This window comes from Dryobates pubescens, chromosome 11, assembly GCF_014839835.1.
Source record: "Dryobates pubescens isolate bDryPub1 chromosome 11, bDryPub1.pri, whole genome shotgun sequence".
NCBI lineage: Eukaryota > Metazoa > Chordata > Aves > Piciformes > Picidae > Dryobates > Dryobates pubescens.
The window spans coordinates 2040391-2064669 of record NC_071622.1 but is presented as its reverse complement, the minus strand read 5'-3'; the positions used below and the strand labels follow the sequence as shown (position 1 = coordinate 2064669).

At 49.3% G+C, this 24279-nt stretch overlaps 1 protein-coding gene across 1 annotated transcript in view; it reads left to right on the top strand.

Annotated features, from left to right (window-relative positions):
• LRRC7 (leucine rich repeat containing 7) overlaps window positions 1–24279 on the top strand; it is a 186813-nt gene that overhangs the window by 148249 nt on the left and 14285 nt on the right. The window contains exons 17-22 of the mRNA XM_054165628.1: window positions 1175–1297; window positions 3500–3611; window positions 3935–4115; window positions 5824–7501; window positions 10228–10377; window positions 16952–17071. Of these exons, the coding sequence (XP_054021603.1) occupies window positions 1175–1297; window positions 3500–3611; window positions 3935–4115; window positions 5824–7501; window positions 10228–10377; window positions 16952–17071 (2364 nt within the window). The remainder of the gene's footprint in view (window positions 1–1174; window positions 1298–3499; window positions 3612–3934; window positions 4116–5823; window positions 7502–10227; window positions 10378–16951; window positions 17072–24279) is intronic.

Genomic DNA, 24279 nt, shown 5'->3' with positions numbered 1-24279 from the left:
TGCCCATGGCAGTGGCATTGCAGCTAGATGATCTTGAAGGTCCCTTCCAACCCCAACCACTCCATGATTCTCCTTTATACTTTCACTACAATTTTAGTAAGACCTGGGCTGAGATACATTTGCCTTTATTCCCTTTCTTTCTTTGCCTCTCCATGTCTTTATAACCAGCTTCTCATCCTTCAGTTTGTCCTAACCTTCTCCAGCTTAGGAGTGCTGCCAACCCTCTTACAAGCATTTAAGTGCTCCTCTGGAACAGGTCCATGATTAATGGTCCCACATTCCTCCACCTTGTGCATGCTGTGTCTGCCCAGAGCCCCTTTCTGCTTCATTCCAAGGCTTTTATATTCTTGACAAGCAGACCCTAGGAGTTAGGCTAGCCTAAAAATTCCACCTCTTCAGACTGTAATTTAATGTTCTTGTGTTGCCAGCATGAATAATTGGTGACATTTCTCTTCTCCAGTTATTTCAGTGGGGTTTCACCATGTACTTTCTCTTGGGAAACAGCTCATTGTCGTTTTGTAGCCTCTACCTGTATCTTTGGTTCTGAAGAATAAGTTCTGACACAACACAACTGCATTTATCTCCTTCCTTTGTTCTTGCAATTGGTCTTATTAATACTTTGTAGGTTTTTTTTCCCCCTATTAGTGATATTTTTATTCTTGGGCTTGTAAGGAAAAGAAAAAGTCCTCTTAAAGTAGAATTAAATTGGAGTTTAGGTTTTTAGCACATGTTTCACTTCCATGGCAAACACCAGAGAAGTTCTTTCAGAGGTGGAATAGCTGAACTTGGGGCTAACAATGAAGGGGGGAAATTTAACATGACCTGGAAAGCTTCATGAAATCATGCAGCTGATAACCCTGTGTCCACCATTATGTCACAAATGGAACTGCTGCTGCTTCTTATCTTACAGCAAGTAGCTTTCTTTCAAGCTCCCTCCCTGGGAGACACTGGTGCAGGCTGCCCAGGGAGGTGGTGGCAGCCTCCTGCCTGGAGGTGTTTGCAGCCAGGCTGGAGGTGGCTGTGAGCAACCTGCTGTAGTGTGAGGTGTCCCTGGCCATGGCAGGGGGGTTGGAACGGGCTGAGCCTGGAGGTCCCTTAAAGCCTGACAGTTCTGTGATTCTATGATTCTTATGAGCTTTTTTGGATGTTTCATGGCACAATGTTGGGATTCTAGGTTCAAGATAGAGACAATAACGAATTTCCAAAGAGTCCCTTGTCTGAGCCAGACAACAGCTCAGACAAGAAGCTGGAAAGCTCAGACAAGAAGGAGGAGGAAGAGCATACAAAAAGCTCAGAGGTACAAGAAGAACATGCAAAAAGCCCAGAGGTACAACAACATACTAAAAGCCCAGAGGTACAACAACAACATACTAAAAGCCCAGAGGTACAAGAAGAACATGCAAAAAGCCCAGAGGTACAACAACAACATACAAAAAGCCCAGAGGTACAAGAAGAACATACAAAAAGCCCAGAGGTACAACAACAACATACTAAAAGCTCAGAGGTACAAGAAGGAGACTATACTAAAACCTCAGAGGTACAAGAATCCTTGCTTCCAGGGTGGAGGATTTCACACCCAGAGAATGCTCTGCACCTCTTTCTTTCTTTCTTTCTCCACAAGTGGTTTTGCATAGGTTTGTTGCACTGCACTAGGAAATGATTGTGCTGCACTCTTGTTGGCTTGAATTTGTGTGTCCATCACTACTACTGCTCTCACACAGCAAGGGATCACTGCATGGGAAAGGAGGTGGAAGTCTTGGATGCCTTCCACCATGTAAGAATCAGTATGTAGCTGTATTTGCTTCAGTGTTAGCGTTGCAGGAGTTCATTAAATGGGCTGTGAGGGGACCTGTTTGCTGGTTTGGTGTGGCCCTACCTCCAGCAGACCACCAGATGTCTGTTGTGCAACTGTGATTCTGGGGGTTGAGGGTAAACCACATGGCAAATGCTTCTTTGTTTGTACTCCACAAAGTAGCTAATGGAGAGTAAACCTCTGGAAGTTTTCTCCTTATGAGTAAAAGCAAGCAAATTTTATATCTATATATAAGCATTTTACATTTGAATAAGGTGGGGCTTGGGTTTGGTACTCCCTTTGATGAATTGTTTGTCTAAATATTGCATTTCTTCATTGATGTCACTCTGCAAAGTCCCTGGAGTACCTTTAACAGCAAAATGGCAGGGTACTGAGATCCTCATAGAGTCTCCATTAGTGTAAGTTCCCTCCTAAGTGTTTTTCTCCTAATCATTTCCTTCCTTTCTACTGCTAATTACTGATTTCCTCCTAACAGCTCCCCAAATCTTCCTCTTTTCTACTCTCCTTCACCTTCCACCCTCTTAATGCAGTCACAGCTCATCCACTCACTTCCAACACCGTGTATGTTTTTGGTAGCCCTCCCCAGAGGGATCCTTGCTGGCACTGTTCAACTTCCCAGTGTTGCCATGCCCAGCTCCACCAGTTGCCTTGCCATTACCTTTCCCTCAGCCTGTGCCCCAACACCCACAAAGTGCCTTTCCCATATTCCTCACTTTCCAGTCCCTCTCCTGAAGTCCCTTTCTGAGGAGAGGGCTACCAGAATCATTCCTCTGGTATCATCTCCTACCTTGTCTTCTCAAGACCCCTCCAGGTCAACAGCCCCCTCCCTGGAGATGTTCAAGGCCATCTTGGATGAGGCCTTGAGCTGCCTGGTCTTGTGGAAGGTGTCCCTGCCCACGGCAGGGGTTTGGAACTACATAATCCTTAAAGGTCCCTTCCAACCCAAACCATTCTGTGAATCTGTGAATCTTTTTCATTTCTGAACCTTCTTCCAGGGATAAGAAATGTCACAGATTCCCTGTCTGGGCCTTTGTTCCCTTTTACCTATCCCATGAGCCCAATTAAATTAATCCTAATTAAAAATATCTCTTTGTAAGACTCCCTCCCACTTGCCTTCCACTTTTTAGCTCGGGTTATTTGCAGTCCTGTTGCCAGCTAGCCCAGCAAAAGAGCTGTGCAGGGCAAGCTCTGAAGGTCAAGACCTGGGGAACTCTCGAGGAGAAGTTTATGAACTCTGAGTCATTTTTAATTAAGCACACACAAAAAAAATCCCTCTGTAGAGACAAAGTCATTTAAATGAAATGTAGCTACAGGTGCAGGGAATCTCTGGACTGACTTGTGGAACGAGGAACACTTACCCCTCAAACAAGAAGTCATTTGCTTGCTCTAAATCTTCACTGATTTCCGCTGGCACTTTGCATTGTTGTGACCTGTACCTCATCACAGCAATGGTTACCTGGCCTCAGGGTACCTTGCAGGTTCCATCTCTTCTGCCCACGTTTTGGGGGATGCACACAGCACCATAATTTTCACAGCTGCTGGATGCAGAGCTAAGTAAATGCTGAGCTGACAAATCAGCACGACTCCACACTGCCCAGCTGGGGGGAGTTTGGTGCCGTCTTTGTTGGCTGCAGTTTGAAGTGGATTCTGTTCCCCACATTTACTCTCCGTTGTTCTGTTCCTCAGGATGCCTTTGGACATCCTGCCAGTGAGATGAGGATAGGAGAACTTCGTCCTTCCATGCCAGAGACTCCACTGTACCCTCCCAAACTCGTTCTTCTGGGTAAAGACAAGAAAGGTACTAACTTGACTTACAACCTTCTGGCTGAAAGCATTTGTGATGTTCACTGCTAGACATGTTGCTTGAGATGTTCTGCACATCACTCTGATGCTTCAGGTGTTCTGCACTTCACTCTGACGCTTAAGAGGCTCTGCACTTCACCCTGATGCTTCAGAGGCTCTGCACTTCACTCTGATGTTACTTACTGATTCCATTTCTGTCACTTTGGGGTGGTTTTTCTGTGCACGTGTCTCCACAGCCTCAATGTAAAGATGTGTTTTTCTGGAGCTGAGTTCTGCAGCTCCCCCCTCCTGAAAAACCTTTGCTGTCTTTTGTTTCAGAATCCACAGACGAGTCTGAAGCAGATAAGATCCATTGTCTGAATAACAGCGTTTCCTCAGGCACTTACTCAGACTATTCCCCTTCCCAGGCTTCCTCAGGGTCCTCCAACGCCCACGTTAAAATGGGGTCCTTGCAGACAACGGCTAAAGAAGCAGTGAATAACTCTTTGTGGGGGAACAGGTGGGACCATCTTTCTTAGACTCATAGAATCTTTCAGCTTGGAAATGACTTCTAAGATCAAAGCCCAACACTAACGAGCCCGCTAAAGCGTACCCCAAAGCGCCACGTCTACGTGGCCGTTGAACCCCTCCAGGGATGGGGACTCCACCACCTCCCTGGACAGCATTTTACAGAGCTTGACAACCCTCTGGGGGAAGAAATTGTTCCTCATGTCCAAACTAAACCTCTCCCAGTGCAACCTGAGGCTGTTTCCTCTCATTCTATCACTTGCCAGGCCACTCTTAAGACAGCTTGTGGCTGTCTTTAGCCTTCTGCTGGCAGATGCAGTCAGAGTGATGCTACCCTCTCCATTGATGCATTCCAACTACAAACCCCCAAGGTTTTTGGCCCAGTTGGGCAGAGTGGTAGGTAGCTATTCAAAGCCCAGTTGGCCCATTCATACTCTATAAATGTCAGTAATTCTACAGCTGGTTTTTCAACTCTCTGCTACAACCACACATTAAAAGCTCCTAATAATGGAGCTGCAATTACTCTGCTCTGCGTGGCCCTGAGCTGCAGCTGGTTGTAGTTTAGCACAGAGAGCAGAGTTTGTGTTTCTCTCATATTATCACTGTCCTCAAACTTCCCCGGGGCCACATCAGTGCTGAGATCATCAGTAGGAAAGTTGTCATTTGCTCTGCCCATCAGCAACCTGAAAACCCTCTCCTGCCCTACCAGGAACAGCCCATCCTGTTTATTCCTGCCCATAAATCACCTAATGAAGTTCCATCCACAGGCTCTTCCCCACTAGAGAGAAACTGGAGGTGCATAACATCTTGGTGGTGAGAACGTGCACAAAGTCAATCTGGGATTTTTGTTTTGCAAAAAAAAGATGATGTAAGTGTGAAAAAAAACCCAACACAAACCCCTCTTCCCTTGCACCCACAGAGTAGTTTGAAAGCAGGCCAATGTGTGCAGTTGGATTTTTATGGACATGGCATGGAGCCACCCAGGACTCTTGATGGATTCCTTAGTTTCTAGTGTATGTACTCAGCAGAGCCTGTGCTCCAGCACACAAAACCCCAAACCCTGCTGCAGCCCTTCATGCCACAGCAGCAGCACGAGAGAGTCACTGAGTGGCAGGGGTTGGAAAGGACCTCTGGAGACCATTGAGTCCAACCCCCCTACTAATAAAGGTTCACCCAGATCAGGTTGCACAGGAATGCACCCAGGGAGGATTTGGATGTCTCCAAAGAAGGAGACTCCACAACCTCTCTGGGCAGCCTGTTCCAGTGCTCTGTCACCCTCAAATTGAGAAATTCGAGGGAAACCTCCTGTGGTTTAGTTTGTGTCCATTCCCCCTTGTCCTAGATGTGGCCACCACTGAAAAGAACATCTCATAGTACAATCCCAAAGCCACAGTGCAGATCATAGAATTGTTTTGGTTGGACAAGATGTCTAAGATCACCGAGTCCAACCATCCACAAGGAATTGTTTTGCTTGGGAAAGACCTCCTAAGATCACCAGGTCCAACTGTTGGCCTAACACCACCATTAAACCACATCCCAAAGCGGCACAGCTACCCATCTGGGAGAACATTCAGCTCCTTTACAGTCAGGCCTCTGAGGATGATTTAAGTGCTCTAATAGAGGACATTTTATCTTGTTTGGGTTTTCTCCTTTTCTTTTTTGTTTTTGTTGGTTGGTTTGGTTTGGTTTGCTTTGTGCAGGCTGGCACAGTCCTACCCACAGCCCCTCGAAACAAAGCCATTGCTGAGCCAGCGGGAAGCGGCTCCGGCGGTGCCGCTGCCGCAGCGCACGGACAGGCGCCCGCTGAGCGACACCTTCCCCGACAGCTGGAACGACAGCTCGCACTACGACAACACGGGCTTCGTGGCGGAGGAGAGCGCGGTGGACAGCCCCAACGCCAACCCCCTCCTGAGCACCAAAACCAGAAGCACCTCGGCGCACGGGCGGAGGCCGCTGATCAGGCAAGACAGGATAGTCGGCATTCCCCTGGAGCTGGAGCAGCCCACGCTCAGAAACACACACGAATCTGAAGTGCCTCCTCCCAACCCTTGGCAAAATTGGACCAGAACCCCTAGTCCTTTCGAAGACAGGACAGCTTTTCCTTCCAAACTGGAAAGCACCCCCACCACCAGCCCTTTGCCTGAGCGGAAAGATCACATCAAGGAGGCCGTTGAGATGACCGGCACCTTCCCCCCGGGGATAGCGTGGGAATATCACGATTCGAACGCTAACCGAAGCCTCACCAATGTTTTTTCCCACATCCACTGTCGGCCGGATCCTTCCAAAAACGTCATCTCCATCAGCAAGAGCACGGAGCGCCTGTCCCCCATGATGAGGGACCTGAAAACAAACAAGTTCAAGAAGTCGCAGAGCATCGACGAGATAGACATCGGCACGTACAAAGTGTACAACATCCCCTTGGAAAACTATGCATCCGGTAACGACACCGTAGGAACCCACGAGAGGGTGGACAAGCTCCTGGGCCCGGAGCACGGCATGCTGAGCATGTCCCGCAGCCAGTCGGTCCCCATGCTGGACGACGAGCTGCTGACCTACGGCAGCGTCAAGGTGCAGCCGCAGCAGAAGCCGTCCGTCACCAAGAAAGTCTACCAGTTCGACCAAAGCTTCAACCCGCAGGGAGCGGTGGAGGTCACGGCGGAGAAGAGGCTACCGCAGCCTTTCCAGATCAACCCCGAGTACATTCCCCAGCAGAGTAAAAACCTGCCCCAGGAGCTGGTCAGCCCCAGGGTGTACCGCGGCTACCCGCCCGTGGAGCACATGTTCTCCTTCTCCCAGCCGTCGGTGAACGACGAGACGGTCGCTCCCCCCTTCGCGACCCAAGGGTCCCGGCCGGGGTTCTTGAGGAGGGCAGATTCGTTGGTCAGCTCCACCGAGATGTCCATGTTCAGGAGAGTCAGTGAGCCCCACGAGCTGCCCGTGACCGACAGGTATGGCAGGCCTCCATACCGAGCGGCTGTGGAGCGCCAGGGCAGCATGGCGCTCTCTGAGTCTCAGTTCCTCAAGAGGAACGGCAGGTACGAAGACGAGCACCCTTCCTACCAAGAAGTGAAAGCCCAGACCGGGAGCTTTCCGGTTAAAAACCTTACCCAAAGGCGGCCGCTGTCGGCAAGAAGCTACAGTACAGAGAGTTACGGCACGTCCCAAACCAGGCCGGTTTCAGCGAGGCCTACAATGGCAGCTCTGCTGGAAAAGATACCTTCAGACTATAACTTGGGTAACTATGGCGACAAGCCTTCCGATAGCAGTGATATAAAGACAAGGCCTACCCCTGTGAAGGGAAATGAGAGCTGTGCTAAAATGCCCGCTGACTGGAGACAACAGCTACTTAGACATATAGAAGCTAGAAGGTTAGACAGGGTATGTTTGGCATTTCTCTGCAATTAATGCCTTTAGTTGTGTGTTTCGCTATGTCAAACTCTTTGCACGTCCCGTGGTCGCTACCAGAATTTCCCAGCCGTGAAGTCCTTGCGTTGCCAAGCAGGGGAGCCGGCCCTCGAAAAGAGGTTCCCAGTCATGAAAGTTCTTGTGTTTGATGCTATCAGAGGAACCAGCCCTCCAAAAGAGGGTCTTGGGGGGTGGGAGGGGGTGGGGGAGTGGTGCTCAAAAAAGCGAGGGGTGAACTGAGTGATGAGGGGTCTCTGGATGAGGAGTGCTCCCTGGAGCACGTTGCTAAGGTGGTAACTGCTGCAGCACTGTCTGAAGGAACAAACCACATCCACTGGCCCTGGAGGTGCTTGGGAAGCAGGTAGCGCTTCAGGACACGGTTTACTGCTCCTGGAGGTGTTGGTGTGACGGTCGGACCCGACGACCTTCCAGGTCTTTTCCAACCAAAACAATTCCATGAATCTATGATTCCAGATCCCTCCTTGTCATAGAATCATTACGGTTGGGGAAGACCTTTAAGGTCACCAGATCCAACCGCAACCCAACGACCTTGGCCGTGAGGCTGCAGCTCACCACCACAGCAACGCGCTGGGAGCTCTCAAGCGTGCTGGGTACATCTTGGCAGCAAAAGGCAATAAAGAAGCACAGGTTTAAAACAAGCCCAGCAACGAAAAGCAGAAGAATGTATTTTAGCTGTTGTGGATTTTAGTGGAAGGGGATTTAAAGGTGCCTCAGCTCTGAAAACATTTTTTGCTGGATATACACTGCCCCTGGTTTGGAACCAGGAGGATGATTTCCACTCCTTTTAGCTGCAGGAAATTAGGCTGCTTTGCCCTTTTTCTATACACATAGAGAGTGCCTGGTTTCGGTCATGATCTTGAGTATTTAACAGCCTGCTCCATGAACCGCATTTACCTCAGGAGCTGAAGTGGTTGTGAAAAACTCCTGCCATGAAATGCAGAAGGGAGTCTCAACAATGTGTCCAGATACCTATTTTAATGCCAGCTGCTCATGGGTTTGAGGTTAATATCTTCATTACCTTCCAGTTGCTCCAGTGTGATGCATATTAAAATACCATGAAGGATCAAATGGGTAAACTTTAAACACTGCCTCAAAAGCTGAAGATTTTTTCTTCCTTCCTTCAGCTGCTTGAGGGGTTGGGATTGGCCTTTTTCGTGTGTTGTATAAAACTGAAACACTTCATTCCTAGGCAAAATGGCAGCTCAAGCAGAGATGTTTCTGGTGGAAATAAACCCTTCCCAGATCCTGCTGGTCTAAGAAATACCTTTACACTTAGCTTACAGTGTGTATTTGCTTAAGGAATGCTTTAACTGGGGGCAGTTCAGCCCATCTAGTCAAACTGAGTTCTAGTCAAACTGAGATGATGGAATTCATCTGGTTAAACTGAGTCCATCTAGTTAAATGGAGTACATATAGTTAAATGGAGTCCATCTAGTTAAACTGAGTTTGTCTAGTTAAATGGAGTCCATCTAGTTAAATGGAGTCCATCTAGTTCAACTGAGTTTGTCTAGTCAAATGGAGTCTATCTAGTTAAACTGAGTCCATCTAGCTAAATAGAGTCCATGTAGTTAAACTGAGTTTGTCTAGTTAAACTGAGTCCATCTAGTTAAATAGAGTCCATCTAGTTAAACTGAGTTTGTCTAGTTAAACTGAGTCCATCTAGTTAAACGGAGTCCATGTAGTTAAACTGAGTTTGTCTAGTTAAACTGAGTCCATCTAGCTAAATAGAGTCCATGTAGTTAAACTGAGTTTGTCTAGTTAAACTGAGTCCATCTAGTTAAATGGAGTCCATGTAGTTAAACTGAGTTTGTCTAGTTAAATGGAGTCCATCTAGTTAAATGGAGTCCATGTAGTTAAACTGAGTTTGTCTAGTTAAACTGAGTCCATCTAGTTAAATGGAGTCCATCTAGTTAAACTGAGTTTGTCTAGTTAAACTGAGTCCATCTAGTTAAATGGAGTCCATCTAGTTAAACTGAGTTTGTCTAGTCAAATGGAGTCCACCTAGTTAAATGGAGCCCACTCAGTGAAATGGAGTCCATAGTAAGCCCTGCAGGTGCCAGCTAGTTCCCAGTGCTTTGCCACACATGATAAGCAAAGCTCTAAGAAGCAGGGCTGTCTGGTGGAGGTTTTGATGATGGGAATGCCCAGGCACTGCCATGCAGCAGCTGCTTCAGGGGAAGGTACTGCCCATGGCCAGCAAGATGCTGGGCTGTGCAGGACCTAGGCTAGCTTGTCCCCTGAGCTCACCAGGAGCAGTCACAAAGCTCGCTGAGCTGCAGAGCCGCTTCGTACAGGGGTTCTGCTCTGCCACTGACGCTCTTCAATGCTAGACACACGTTTTGGGTTGCACAGCCGTACCTAAATTTGGCCACCTTGGCAAAAATAAAGACTTGTACCACCTTCTACACTGCAGTTTGCAAACGACAGATAACAACACACCTCATCTGCTGTCAGCGTTGAAGTCTTTTCTGGTATCCATTTTATGTACAACCTAGCGATGTATTTGCTTCCGTGTGAGCCAGTGCATGCCTCAAAGAAGCTCTTTACTCCTTGGTTAACTGTTTGTTTGCTTAAAAACTAAAACTCCTGTGAAATTAACCATATATATATATGTGTGATACTTGATTCAAGGAGCATGTGTGTTCATATCCTGTCACGTGGTTGTTTCCTCTACTCAGACCGCTGCTTACAAACACAACACAGTTAGCCTTGGCATGCTGCACTCTGGAGGGTTTTCAGCAATGCATGCCGGCAGAAGCATGACTTTAAACTTGCAGCCTAAATCTAAATTTGAAAGCCAAATGCTTCAAGAGCTACCTCTACCGAAAGTAAGTATGGGATAGCCCAGCACCTACCAGCCTTCCCAAACCGATTCTTAATGATTTATTCCTCCTTTGCTGTTTTTTTTTGGTGGTTTTTCTCCCCCTCCCCTACCACCCCGGGGTTAGCTTTTTGGTTTTGCCTCTTATTCATGCTTAGACTACACACAATCCAAAAAGCAAAGAGAGCTGACACTTGGGCTCTTGGTTTCCCGCGCAGTTCTGATCTTGCTTTTTGGATTCCTTGCTCACCTGGCTGTCATTACTGCTTCCTTGCCTCTCGTCCTCCAGACCGACGCCATCGCTTCTCTCGGTGACTTAACCCGTGCGCAGCAGGAGCGGGGGAAGCGTGTTTGCTTTTGTGACTGTTTGAGCTGAGAAAGGTGGATGGGGAAATGCTTCATGTTCATTTCAATAGGCTCCAGGAGACAGGGATTTTCAATGTCTGGATGTTAGTAACTGCCTCTAGAAAGCAAATGGTTTTCCCCTGTTGAGTGCAGGCCTGCCACACCTGAGCTGGTTTCAATCCTTTGTTGGGTAATGCCTCCGCAAAGAAAACAGTCTTCCTATTTCTCTCACTGTTTATCTCACAGCTGCTAGTCACAGAATGGCTCAGGTTGGAAGGGACCTTAGAAACCATCTACTCCGACCTCCCTGCCACGGGCAGGGATGCCTCTCAACTAGACTTGATTGCTTGAGGCCCCATTGATTCTCTGCCGATGATAAATGCGGTCATACGAAATGAGACACAATCAAACGATTGGTGGGAAAAGCACGTATGACAAGCCAGAGAACAACATAGAACCACTCAGTAATTCAGGTTGGAAAAGACCTTTAAGATCATCCAACCACTAGCCCAGCACTGCCAGGTCACCACTAACCCATAGCCCTCAGCACCACATCTACACAGCTTTGAAACCCCTCCTTGCAATCTGGACTCCACCACTCCCCTGAGGAGCCTGGGACAGGCCTTGACAACCCTCTAGGGGATGAAATTGTTCCTCATATCCAGCCTGATCCTCCCCTGGCCCAACCTGAGGACATTTCCTCTTGTTTCTTCTTCTATGGGAGAAGAGACAAACCCCCACCTCACTCCAACCTCCTTGCAGGGAGTTACAGAGAGTCAGAAGGTCTCCCCTCAGCCTCCTTTACTCTGGACTGAACAGCCCCAGCTCCCTCAGCTGTTCCTCAGAAGATTCGTGCTCTAAATATTGCAGAAGTGTTGTCAGAGTGTCAAGAGAAGGGATACTGAGCCCTTGCTCTGCATCACACCTGCCCACACCGGAGCCCTGGCAGCCGGTGGCAGCCCCTTGCAGGCAGTGGCACTGCTGGGGTTGTGCGTAACGGCAGCAGTCAAAGGGACGAGCATCGTTAAGTCTCCTACTGCATTAGCAGCAGGAGCTGTTGGTACAAATTAGCAACATCTCTGTGAGTAATTAAAGGGTAGCAGAGCACAGATCCAGGCACTGAAATGTGATCATCTGCGCTGGTAATTGCCGGGCTGGCCTCTGGTGTGGGTTGGCCTCGGCCAGCTGGCAACCTCCCAGCCCATCCCTGGCCGCAGCTCCACAGTCAGCACTGGCCAGAAATTCCCAAAGGAGGGTTCCAATGCCCCAGCAAAGAGGTTCAATCCAAGCCTTTTTAAAAGAGTAAGATCATTTCATGGTAGCAACATGACCAGATTGTGGTGCTTGGCCAAGGACAGGTCTTAGCCCTGCTTAGCTTGCTAAACAGAGGCGTGCGCATCGCACATGGGGCTGCCAGGCAAGGCTGTGACAGCTTAGCAGGGCACACAGACACTCAGATCACTGCCAGGCTTCTCCTGCTCTCCACACGCTCCATCTACACCTCCCATCCCTGGTTATAAACAAGTCCTAATGTTAGTGTGTGCTTCTCTGTTGTTGAGTTGATGACCTCTAGGTCCAATCTTAACTGTAGTCGTGCGTGTGTGTGTGTGTTTGGGCACAGACAGCCTTCTGGTGTTGGTCATACTGTTGTTTTCACCCAAAGAATTTGTTTGTCTCCTTGAGCTTATACTAATTCTTGTCACAAGTCATAGGTTTAGGTTGGAAAGGACCTTGAAGATCATCTAGTTTCAATGCCTCTGCCGTGGGCAGCGACACCGCCCACTAGAGCAGGTTGCTCAAAGCCTCATCCAACGTGGCCTTCAACACCTCCAGGACAGGTTGGATGAGGCCTTGAGCAACCTGGCCTTGTAAGAAATCCATTTTGGCATCAGCTCCAAATGGTGGTGGTGGTTTTCTACACACACCTAGGAATAAGGTGTTATAAATACATCACTTCCAAAGAGTTTTTAGGGTGCAGATAAAGAAGGTTACTAAAGTATGGAGGCACGAGGACAGTCATGAAGCTGTTCAGAGTGACAATGGCTTGGGATGTGGTTTCAAGTGAATTACTCTGCTGTATACTTCACCAGCATTTCATTGCTACATACCCATCTAATATGTGATGCTGAACTGCATGGGGGGGCAGGGGGTTGTATTTTTCTTGCTGTCTGGGGAAATGATTGTTGAGCAAATAATCTGAATGTTTAGTTATTGTTTAATTTTATTCCTTCCCATGCTCTAAAGGATTTGCATTTCTTAATGAATCCAGGCCACAACTGCGTCATCTTTCCCCTCTTCTTCCTCCTCTTTCTCGTGGCCTTGATTCAAGAGAGTAATGAGTGAGGTCTAATTGTCCCCTGCAAGGCCAGGAAATCACATACAGAAATTCCTGACCTTCAGAAGGTTCCTCACAGCAGTTCTACCCCAGCTGTAAAATGGTTGAGCTGCTGCTTTTCACTTTTCACCTCAACTTCATAGTTTGAATGCAGTCTGCCCCAGCTCTAGAAATGAACAATACTGCAAGCAGACAAACTCATTTGGAAAAAGCTGTTGTGACAGATTCCTCCTCCTTATTGAGAAAGCAGAAAGCACCCTCTATTATTTTTGCTTCTTCCACTGCTGAGTGCAAGCTCACCTCTGCAGATTAGTCAGTCACTTACAAAACCAGCAGAGCATTGCCTGCAGTGACAAGAAGAAGCACTTCTCAGAAGAATGCTTCCAATGTTTTTGGCAGCAGTCTCAAAGAAGAGCTGATGGCTTGGTGCACTTCCTGCCTCCAAAGAGCTCAATGCCACCTTCCTTTAGGGATAAGCAGCACCTTCAGGGAATGGTGGAATCAAAGAGTGGTTTGGGTGGGAAAGGACCTCTCAAGCTCCATCCAGTCCAACCCCCTGCAGTCAGCAGGGACAGCTGCAACTAGAGAAGGCTGCTCAGAGCCCCAGACAACCTGACCTGCAATGGTTCCATGGCTGGGGCATCTACCACCTCTCTGGCCAGCCAAAACCAGAGGCTCCCCACCCTCAGTGTCAAACATTGCTCCCTTCTCTCTTTCTGCTCAAACCATCACCCCTTGTCCTCTCACAATAGGCCCTGCACAAAAGTCTGTCCCCAGCTTTCTTTTTGACCCCTTTAAGTCTGTGAAGGCCAGCAGAAGGTCTCCCTGGAGCCTTCTCTTCTCCAGACTGAACCACCCCAACTCCCTCAGTCTGTCCTCGCAGCAGAGGGCTTCCAGCCCGTGGATCATGGCTGTGGTCCTCCACTGAGGAGGAGAACCAGGCACATTCCCATGGGAAACTGCCACACCGATCCCCTTCATCTCTGTGTGGTGAGAACACCCCAACCATTGCAGAAATTCATCTCACATGGAGAGGAGCAGCTTCCAGCACAGCCCTGGGCACCTTGGCCCGTGGGTGGCTCTGGAAGGGATGACTCACATCACCAAGATGATGACCTTTCTTTTTCCTTGTTTTTCACTCCTCCTCAGAGCTGGAATTTTTGCCCTGGTACTTTTTCGTTGTGCAGGAGCTGTTTACTGCCCTCTAATCTCAGATGATGAACCCCCCTTTGGATGAGGCTTGTGGGGAGCAAAGAGGGCAGAATGCCTGAGCCATGGGTTTCTGCAGGCATCAAGAGTCAGAGCTAGGTCTAAGGGACCCAAGGGTCTAGTTGTGTGTGAGGGACTCAGAGCCATGTCACCAGGTTTCATAGAGCCGTTGTGGTTGGAAAAGACTTTAAGATCATGGAGTCCAACCATGAACCCAGCACTGCCAGGTCACCACTACACCATGGCCCTCAGCACCACATCTCCATGGCTCTGAAACCCCTCCCAGGGATGCAGTGTCCTAGGGAGCAGTGCAGCAGGCACTGGACCAGCGTCTGTTGAGCTGTGAGAGCCAGCCTGTGGCAAAAGCACCAAGGCTGGTCTTGTTTCCCCATTTCCCTGTGTGCAAAGCAAGCCCTTGAGGGAGGAGGTGCAGTTTCAAGAGGGGGAAATGTATTTTTTCAAGTGGGTTTCAATAGAAGGGAAGCCATCACCTCTTCCCTGCTTTTTCTTGAATGATGAGGCACTTTGCTGTCATTCAAAACAATTCAGGTTGACTATTTTCATATGTTCTCTTCACTTGCCCTCTGAGGAGTCCAGTCTTAATCACAAGTTACTTCTATTTACTTCTCAAGGATTTTCCTCCCCCCCTTTGCTTCAAAAAGCCACCAGCAAGACAGACATTCCTCATCAGCCACCAGCTCCCAGCTTTTATGTTTCAAAGCAACAGTTCCATTTGTTCTTGCAGTCACCTAAAGAAGTGTTTCATGATTGGGCTTTTTTTTTTTTCTTCCTTTTATTAGTATTATTGATTTTTTTTTAAGCATGAAGCTGAAGAAGAAATTGCTGGAATGGAAAGAACAGGCTTTGGTTTTGTGTGTGTGTGTGTGTCTTTTGAGTTTGCAGATTGCCATTAATCAGAACTGAATAAGCAATTAACTGAATAAGCACTGCAGCAGGCTGAGTGCTGTCAGGACACAATGCTGGCCTTTTTTTGGTGGGGGGGAAGCCTGGCCTTGTTCAACAAATTCCCAGCTATGGTAAAGAAACAGAGAGAGAAAAGCAGGATGGGACAGAACAAATATTGATGGTCTTAAAAATACTAAGAAGAAGAGGGAAGTAACCAGGGGGGGGGAAAGTGATGAAGGAGAGAGAAGTGGGCAAAAGTGAACAAAGGCATCAAGCTCATTTAGGACACTTTAACTCTGTGATGTGCCCATTCATAATTAGCAAAGTAGTTGACTACTGATGAATATTGGGCAGATGGTGGGGAGCTGGACTAGATGATCTCTTAGAGGTCCCTTCCAACCCTTAACATTCTGTCATCCTGGGACAGTCTAATAGCTAAGAGCAAACCCAGCCACAGCCTAGTGACAGTTGGGTGAGCACTTCACAGGGTGATACACAGCCTGTAGCATGAGGTGAAAGAGAGACTGGCCACTGGGATGTGCTGCCCAGGGAGGTGGTGGAGTCACCATCCCTGGAGGTACTTAAAAAGAGCCTGGCTGAGGCACTTGGTGCCATGGCTTAGTTGATTAGATGGTGTTGGGTGAGAGGTTGGACCTGATGATCTCAGAGGCCTTTTCCTACCTGGTTAATTCTGTGTTCTGTATTCTGAAAGGAGCCATAAGCCAAATAATACAGAATCACAGCATGACAGAGATTGGAAGGGACCTCTGGAGATCATCCAGTCCAAGCCTTTAGGAGGCTAAAGAAGGGAGACCCACAGCAGCTTGCCCAGCAGCACAATGCCCAGCTGGCTTTGGAAGCTCTCCACAGAGAGACTCCACAACCTCTCTGGGCAGCCTGCTCCAGGCCTCCAGCACCCTCACAACAAACAAGTTTCTCCTCCTATTCAGATGGAACCTCCTGGGTTCCAGTTTGTGCCCACTGCCCCTTGTCCTATCACTGGGCACCACTGAGCAGAGTCTGGCTCCAGCCTCTTGCCCCTCACAGGTCCTTTAGCTCTTGCTGAGCATTGCTCAGCTGCCCTCTGGGGCTGCTCTTCTGCAGGATCAACAGCCCCAGGGCTCTCAGCCTTTGCTCCTCACAGAGCTGCTCCAGGTCCCTCAGCATCCTTGGAGCCTGCCCTGGACTCTCTCCAGTAGTTCCCTGTCTCTCTTGAACTGAGGAGCCCAGAACTGGATCCAGGACCCCAGCTGTGGTCTGGGTAGGACAGAATAGAGAGGGAGGACTGGAGGAATACTTTCTGAAGAAATATAATTTAATCTTGGTGGCAAGTTCTTACTGGAGAAGGTTTTGCTGGTTGAGTGAGCAATGAGAAGCTTCTCACTCAAGTGCTCCATGGCAGACTGCACATTTAAAGCAGGGAGCTTTGCCCAGATTTGGTTCTCTGAAACTCCTGAGCTACCTTAAATTAACTTCCTCCTTTTATTTCCCCCCCTCCCTCACCATTCATTATTCTCATTACTCCTCTTGTCTCCCTTCCAAGATGTCCTGCTTGCCAAGAGTCCCCCAGAAATGTGCCTGCACGTGGATGAAAGGCCCCAGAACCGTGCAGGGGTTTGGGTGTTAGCCGTAGTGTGCTGCACTTTAACTGTGGGTTTGCTTTAACTGAAATGAAACCAAAACAATTAAGAGAGTAAAAAATAAATATATATATATATATATATAAAGGAAGAGAGGATTTTGTTGTGGTGCTGACTAAAGGCTGCCCCTACCATTTCTGCAACAGACCCCATCGCAGCAGAGCAGCATCCTGGACAACGGGCAGGAGGAGGTGACCGTGGGCAGCCAGTGGAACCCCTACCCGCTGGGGCGGCGGGACGTGCCACCGGACACCGTCACCAAGAAGGTAAGCAAGCCACCAGCCCAGCTGAACACCACAGCTCCTTTTCCCAGTGAAGGAGGAGGAGGAGGAGGAGGAGAGGAGGTCGATTTGCTATCATTAGTAACGTAAGAAAACCTCCTCCACCTCGCAAGCGACTTGTTTCTGCAATAACGTGAAGCTCCATTCTGCAGGTTTAGAATTCAGATTAAAAGCTGCTTTCTAAAAGCCCAGGTTCACTCCTGTGCCACTTTCAGCTCCTAACTACACACACATCAAGAGCCAGGATGGTGGTCTCAAAAGAGCAAGTCTGAGCCCTGTACCTTACCTCCACATAGAGTGGCTGCAGCCGAAAAGCACGTAAAGCAAAACCAGACTACAGAGTTTGGAGGGGCTGTGTTCAAAGGAGTCCTGGTGCACGCTGGGTGGTGTGGCAAACTGCAGCTGTTGTGGGTTTCAACATCCCAAGGGTTTGCCTTCCTTCTCCCCTAAGAGGATAATGCACTCACAAGGATGTCAGACCGATACCTTACCCTGTTCCAAAAGAGGGTTGGGAAATGCCTGTTTGTCCTCCAAAGCTGCAAGCAGTAATGGGTATGGATCAAGGGGGGTGGTGTCATGCCTGGCTTGGGACTCTTGTAATACAGATGCTGGTACTTAAAGTCTGTGAGATGTCCTCAGTGGGCTTGGCAGGTGCCTTCCTGCCTCTTGTCCTGACAAGTCTTCATTCCAGTCGTGTGGGATACCCACAGCAGGCTTGGCAGGTGCCTTCCTCCCTCTTGTCCTGACAAGTCTTCATTCCAGTTTCAATTCCATTCTTCAGTTCATCACAACAAAACAAATGTGTAGAGATGGAGGCCAGCCCAGTGTCTGGATGCTCACAGACATCTTGGCAGAGACATCCAGGCTGCTGTTCATCGTCATTTGCTGATGAACTCACTAGAAAAGGGCTCTAATTTCTAGTACCTTGTGGTGGTAGATATTAAATTCCAGTGCTTGGATCTGGCCTGTTTGGATGCAAACACTGGCTGTTCTCTCTTGGCTCTGCTCACCCCCTGAGAAACTGCCATTTTTGGATGCTCTCCTGACAAAGCTGCAGAATGGAGGCTCTTGACAGACCAGCACTGTGTTTGCAATCAGCTTTGGAAGGCAGAGCTGCACATCTAAGCAGTGATAATGACATGGGTTGATGTCAGTATGGAGGCTGGTCCTGAAGGCAATGTGAAAGTCTCAGTGTGGACACAGTTAACTTCTGCAGCCTGATTACCCATCAGCACTGATGAGGCACATCCAACTGTCAACAACCAGGGCAACTGTAGAAGCAGTAGCCCTTGACTGCATCCAGGAGCAGCAACAAGAGATACACACAGAATCATAAAGCTTGGAAAGGACCTCTGAGATCATGAAGGCCAACCATTAACTCAGCACCACCAGGTCACCACTAAACTATGTCCTTCACCACCATGTACCAGAGAGTTGCTTGGAGATGAGTGACTAAAGCCATCGCACCCAGAACAGCTCAGAGACTCCTCCCAAGGCAAGGGAGGATGATTCACAGATTGCATCAGGCTGGAAGGGACCCTCAAAGGTCATCTTGTCCACCCCCCCTGCAGTGAGCAAGGACACCTCCAGTTAGATCAGGCTGCCCAGGGCCACACCAACTCTGATCTTTAATGATGATGATGAGGAGGAAGAGGCCCTGATGTTGTCTGATGGAGTTGGTCCAACAGCCAAATTAGTTGAAGGGTCTCTTTATCCTGTGATATGCAAGAAACTGGGAGAAGACATTTAAGAGGAGCCACTGCTTATCTTCACTGGCATACTGGGCTAAAACTGAACCACAGAACCACAGGGGCTGGAAAGCACCTCTGGAGATCACACAGTCCAACCCAAACCCTGCATTTATCCATCCCCATCTACCACAGCCTCTGTCCTGCATTTGTGCATCACCAGCAGCGTTACCAGAATAAGCAACTGCAGCTTCTGGCTTGTTCTCCCTACCTCAGCATTTGGCTGCTCAGATGAGGTAAGCTGAGAGGCTGCCCAGGCAGGTCATGGATGCCCACTCCCTGGAGGGGTTCAAGACCAGGTTAGATGAGGCCTTGAGCAACCTGCTCTAGTGGAAGGTGTCCTGGAACTAGAAGATCTTTAAGGCCCCTTCCAACCCAAACCATTCTATCAATCTGTGATAGTTCAAGCATTGCATAATCCAGCTGAAACCTGCTTAACTCCGTGGAGCAAACCATTGTTCAATCCCTTGGCAGCTTCTTACCTTATACTGCAAATATTGGAGAGTGAGCTGAGAATAATTAACTTTCCATGTGGCTGTTAGCTAAAGCAAAGAGCACAAGTGACACTGGGGGAAGCAGGCTGCAAAAGAGATTTCTTTTTGTGTCTGCAGAATAAATAACTCCATTTTTTTCCCCCAGAGAGGCAGCTTATCCCACCCCCAGCAAGAGCCATGGTGTGAATACACAAGGAGAAGTGATATCATCTCTTCAAACTCTATTAACAGGAGTGAGAAAATGAGTTCTGAAAATTGCTTACCCACCGTCCTCAGGAGGGGGGTTGCAGTGTCCAGGGAAAGTGACCTCCAGCCTCCTGCTTTCCTAGCATCTGGGGAGGGAAACAGAGCACTTCTTTGAAGTCAGGCTCAGAAAACCTTCCCTAGAATTGGACTTCAACAACAAGAAACAAACTGCAACATCAGAAGTTCCATCTAAACATCAGGAGTAACTTCTTTAATGTAAGGGTGATGCAGCACTGGAGCAGGCTGCCTGGAGGGCTGGTGAAGTCTCCATCCTCTGGAGACATTCAAAACCCACCTGGATGTATTCCTGTGCAACCTTATTTAGGCAAACCTGCCTTGGCAGGGGGGGATTGCACTGGATGATCTCCAGAGGTCCCTTCCAACTTCCACCATCCTGTGGCTCTGTGAAACGGTGGAAATACAACTTGAGGCAGATGGGTGAAGGGCTCCTGCAGATCAGCGTCACTGTGTGGTGGAGATGAAGCTGGAAAGCCCAACAGGAGGTGTTCAAGAATCATGTGGACTTAGGAAGCATTTCTTTCCTGCAAGAGTGGTCAGGCACTGGCACAGGCTGCCCAGGAGGTGGTGGAGTCCCCATCCCTGGAGGTGTTCAAGAAAGGTGTGGCCATGGCACTTGGGGACACGGTTTAGTGGCCACGGTGGTGTTGGGTCAGTGGTTGGACTCAATCTTAGAGCTCTTTCCCACCTGAGACAATTCTGTGACCCTATGAAATCAGTGGGAGAGGAGCTGGGACTTGTTCCTCAAGGAGAAGAGTGTGTGCTGTAGCTGGATGGACAGTGTAGACACAGTGGTCCATGTTCCTATATCATCCATACATAAAGGGCTGCTACAGGGGCAGTGAAGGCTCCTTATGTAGGTTAGGGTGGGAATACTACACCATAATCACTGTGCCATTATGTGGGGTGGGAGGGGCTGTTTCTGCCCTTTTTGCTGTTCACAATGCACCTCAAATGCCATCCCTACTCCAAACATGATCCTTTTTCTGTCATCACCCCATAGTTGAGGGGCTCTCTGATGGAAAAGTTGGATGTTTTTCATCTTCAAATGGAATAATCCTAACTCACTTGATAGAAGACTACAGCATTTCTGCTTCCTGGGAGACAACTTCTTCTGTCATGTCAACAAAACCAGTTGGGGCCTGAGTTAGCTGCTCCTCCAGAAAAAGGGAAGGAGTAGAAGTGTAGTGGAGGATCCTCAAAAGGGAACTTGGAAACTCCTGGGGTTTCACTTAGAGCAGGGTAGATGGACATTGGGAAGTTCCTTATTATGAGGGGGGTAGAACACTGGAACAGGTTGCCCAGGGAGGTGGTGGAGGCCCCATCCCTGAAGACATACACAGTCAGGCTTGATGGACCTCTGGGCAACCTGATACAGTAGGGGGATATCTCTGCTGACTGCAGGGGGCTTGGGCAAGGTGGCCTTTAAAGGGCCTCTCCAAGCCAATGCATTCTATGATTGTATGAGAAAGAAGAGGGAGAGGGAGGATGGAAAATGAGCAGACACCAGCTGAGCAGATACAAGTGCATGCTGATGACCCTCTGAGGATGAGCTACACAGGCTTGGGGTTGTGTAGGACTCTGTGAGTTGGCCTCTTCTGCTGCAGGGTCACAGCAGCCCACGTGAAGGCTGAAGCTGTGCAGACTCTTGGTGATCCCTGTGTGGGCTGGGAAGGTCTTGGTGGATGTGGAAGGAGCATATGCTGTGGAACTGGAGCAAGGCAGCTGCCTCAAAATGGGACATACAAAAGTGCCTGAGTCACCAATTCTTTCCCTTTCTGACTTGGAAGTATCTCTGCCAGCCATGACTGAGAGGCTAGAGGCTCTTTCTGCCTCCTCTGCCAGGCAACCGGCACCAAACAAGAGGACACAGTCTCAAGCTGTGCCAGGGGAGGTTTAGGCTGGAGGTGAGGAAGAAATTCTTCCCAGGAAAAGTAATTGGCCACTGGAATGTGCTGCCCAGGGAGGTGGTGGAGTCCCCATCCCTGGAGGTGTTCAGAAAAAGATTGGATGTGGCACTTGGAGCCATGGTTGAGTTGATCAGATGGTGTTGGGTGAGAGGTTGGGCTTGATCTCAAAGGTCCTCTCCAACCTGGTTATTTCTGTGTTCAGGATGGGGATTCACTTGTCACAATGTCCTTTTCTCAGGGATTCTTCCTGTAGAGAAGTGTGACTGAGATTTCCAGGCCAGCTTGAACTTCCCCCTCCTCCCCCCTTGCATTTCCTCCCACCATGAAGCATAACCGCAATGGAGAAGATGCAGTCTCTTCCTCTCTGCTCTTTATGACATTTGTCTTGTGATTTGGAAGAAGTGATTCTCACTTTCCAACCTGCCCCTCTTCCTGAAGGCTTCCTGCTCAGAGCTGATTGATAAGAGAATGCATTTTCCTGATATGCTTTATTGCTTTTTTTTCCTCCTTTCTTTCCTCATTCCTGAAAGGAAGCAGCGAGGGAGAAGAAATGGTCTGTAAATGAGGCACAACAACAGAGACTTATGGAATGATGAGAGCAGACTCAAGGGACCTCCAGGCAAAAATAGTCCATCTGACTAGCCCAGAAAGCCAATCACATCCTGGCTGCAGCAACACAAGCAGAGCCAGCAGGGCCAGGGAGGGGATTCTGCCCTCTGCTCCACTCTGCTGAGACCACAGCTGCAGCTCTGGGGCCAGGTCTGGAGCCTCTACTCCAGGAAGGATCTGGAGGTGCTGGAAGGTGTCCAGAGAAGGGCCATGAGGAGGAGCAGAGGGCTGGAGCTGCTCTGTAGTGAGGACAGGCTGAGGGAGTTGGGGTTGTGCAGGCTGGAGAGGAGAAGGCTCCAAGGAGACCTCATTGTGCTTCTAGGATCTGAAGGGGGCTCCAAGAAAGCTGGGGAGGGACTTTTGAGGGTGTCAGGGAGGGATAGGACTGGGGGGGATGAAGCAAAACTAGAAATGGGGAGATTGAGATTGGATGTGAGGAAGAAGTTGTTCCCCAGGAGGGTGGTGAGAGCCTGGCACAGGTTGCCCAGGGAGGTGGTGGCAGCCTCCTGCCTGGAGGTGTTTGCAGCCAGGCTGGAGGTGGCTGTGAGCAACCTGCTGCGGTGTGAGGTGTCCCTGCCCATGGCAGGGGGGTTGGAGCTGGCTGAACCTTGAGGTCCCTTCCAACCCTGACAGTTCTATGACTAAACTGCTTCTGTTCCACCACCACCACTTTTGCAGCCATCCCAGAGCCTGGGGCAAGACCCTCAGCCAGCCAAGACACCACCCAGAGGAGCTCAGCCCCAGTGACAGAGCCCAGCCAGCACCGAGGGTGGGATTGGAGGAGTCAGCAATATTGGCCCTAACAGCCGGGGGGCCACCAGGCCCCCCGGCCTTTGTTGTCACCACCACCATCACCCAGTGTGCACCAGGGGCACTCACCAGAGATGAGGAGGATCCTCAGCCCAGATGGGCTCAGCTTAGGGCTGCAGCCTCCCCTGGTGGGGATTAAATAGGGGAGTGGGTGGGAGGGCCAAGTGGCCACACCTGGGGTGGGAGGAGACTGCAACAGAGCCCAGGTGCTCTGGGTTTGAGGGCCCAGGGAGGTGGTGGAGTCCCCATCCCTGGAGGTGTTTAAGCAGAGCCTGGATGAAGCTCTTGGTGCCATGGTTGAGTTGATCAGATGGTGTTGGGTGAGAGGTTGGACTTGAAGATCTCTGAGGTCTTTCCCAACCTGGTTAATGCTGTGATGCTGAGATGGGATTAGAGCAAATAGCAGGCTTTCTGAGGTGCTGCATTTCAGGACCCTGCTGTGATAAGTATGACACAATCTGAAGCATAGAACCAGCACCTGATCACCTGCTCCCCTTGCATCTTGGTGGCACAGGGTGACACAGGTTCAGGTACCAACTGTGGACACAGCTTGCAGCTGCTGAGGAATTAATGAGGAACTAACAAGTCCACCTTGAGCATTTCCTTCCCTCTGACCATGGCTGAATAGAAGATGTCTATGGGAGATGTGGGATGTTCACAGCACAGGCTGATTCACCAAGTGCTGCCTGGACTGTCTTAGTCACTGGTTCTTAAGCTCTTCCATGTCCACAGCTGCAAGAGTGGTCAGGCACTAGAACAGGCTGCCCAGGGAGGTGGTGAAGTCACTGTCCTGGAGGGGTTCAAGGACCATGTGGCCGTGGCACTGTGGGCCATGGTTTAATGGCCATGGTGGAGTTAGGTCAGTGGTTGGACTCGATGATCTTGGAGGTCTTTTCCTACCCTAACAGTTCTATCATTCTGTGATTCTAAGATCATCAAGTCCAACCACTGACCTATGAAATGTTTCCAGCTCAGAAAACATCCTGAGCAGAAGCAAGGATCATGACAGGAGGAGCAAAACCAAACCCTGTTTCTCAAACATCCTGCCTGTAATTCATAGGACCACAGGATGTCAGGGGTTGGAAGGGACCTCTGGAGATCATCGAGTCCACCCCCCCCTGCCAGAGCAGGACCACAGAATCCAGCACAGGTCACAGAGGAACACATCCAGATGGGTCTTCAAACTCTCCAGAGAGGGAGACCCCACAACCCCTCTGGGCAGCCTGTTCCAGAGCTCTGTGACCCTCACAGGAAAGAAGTTCCTCCTCATGGAGCCTCCTGGGCTGTAGTTCATATCCAGATGAACTGCAAAGCAGCAGTGTCTGGGTGGAGATGGCAGGAGCAAAGTGCCAGTGTGG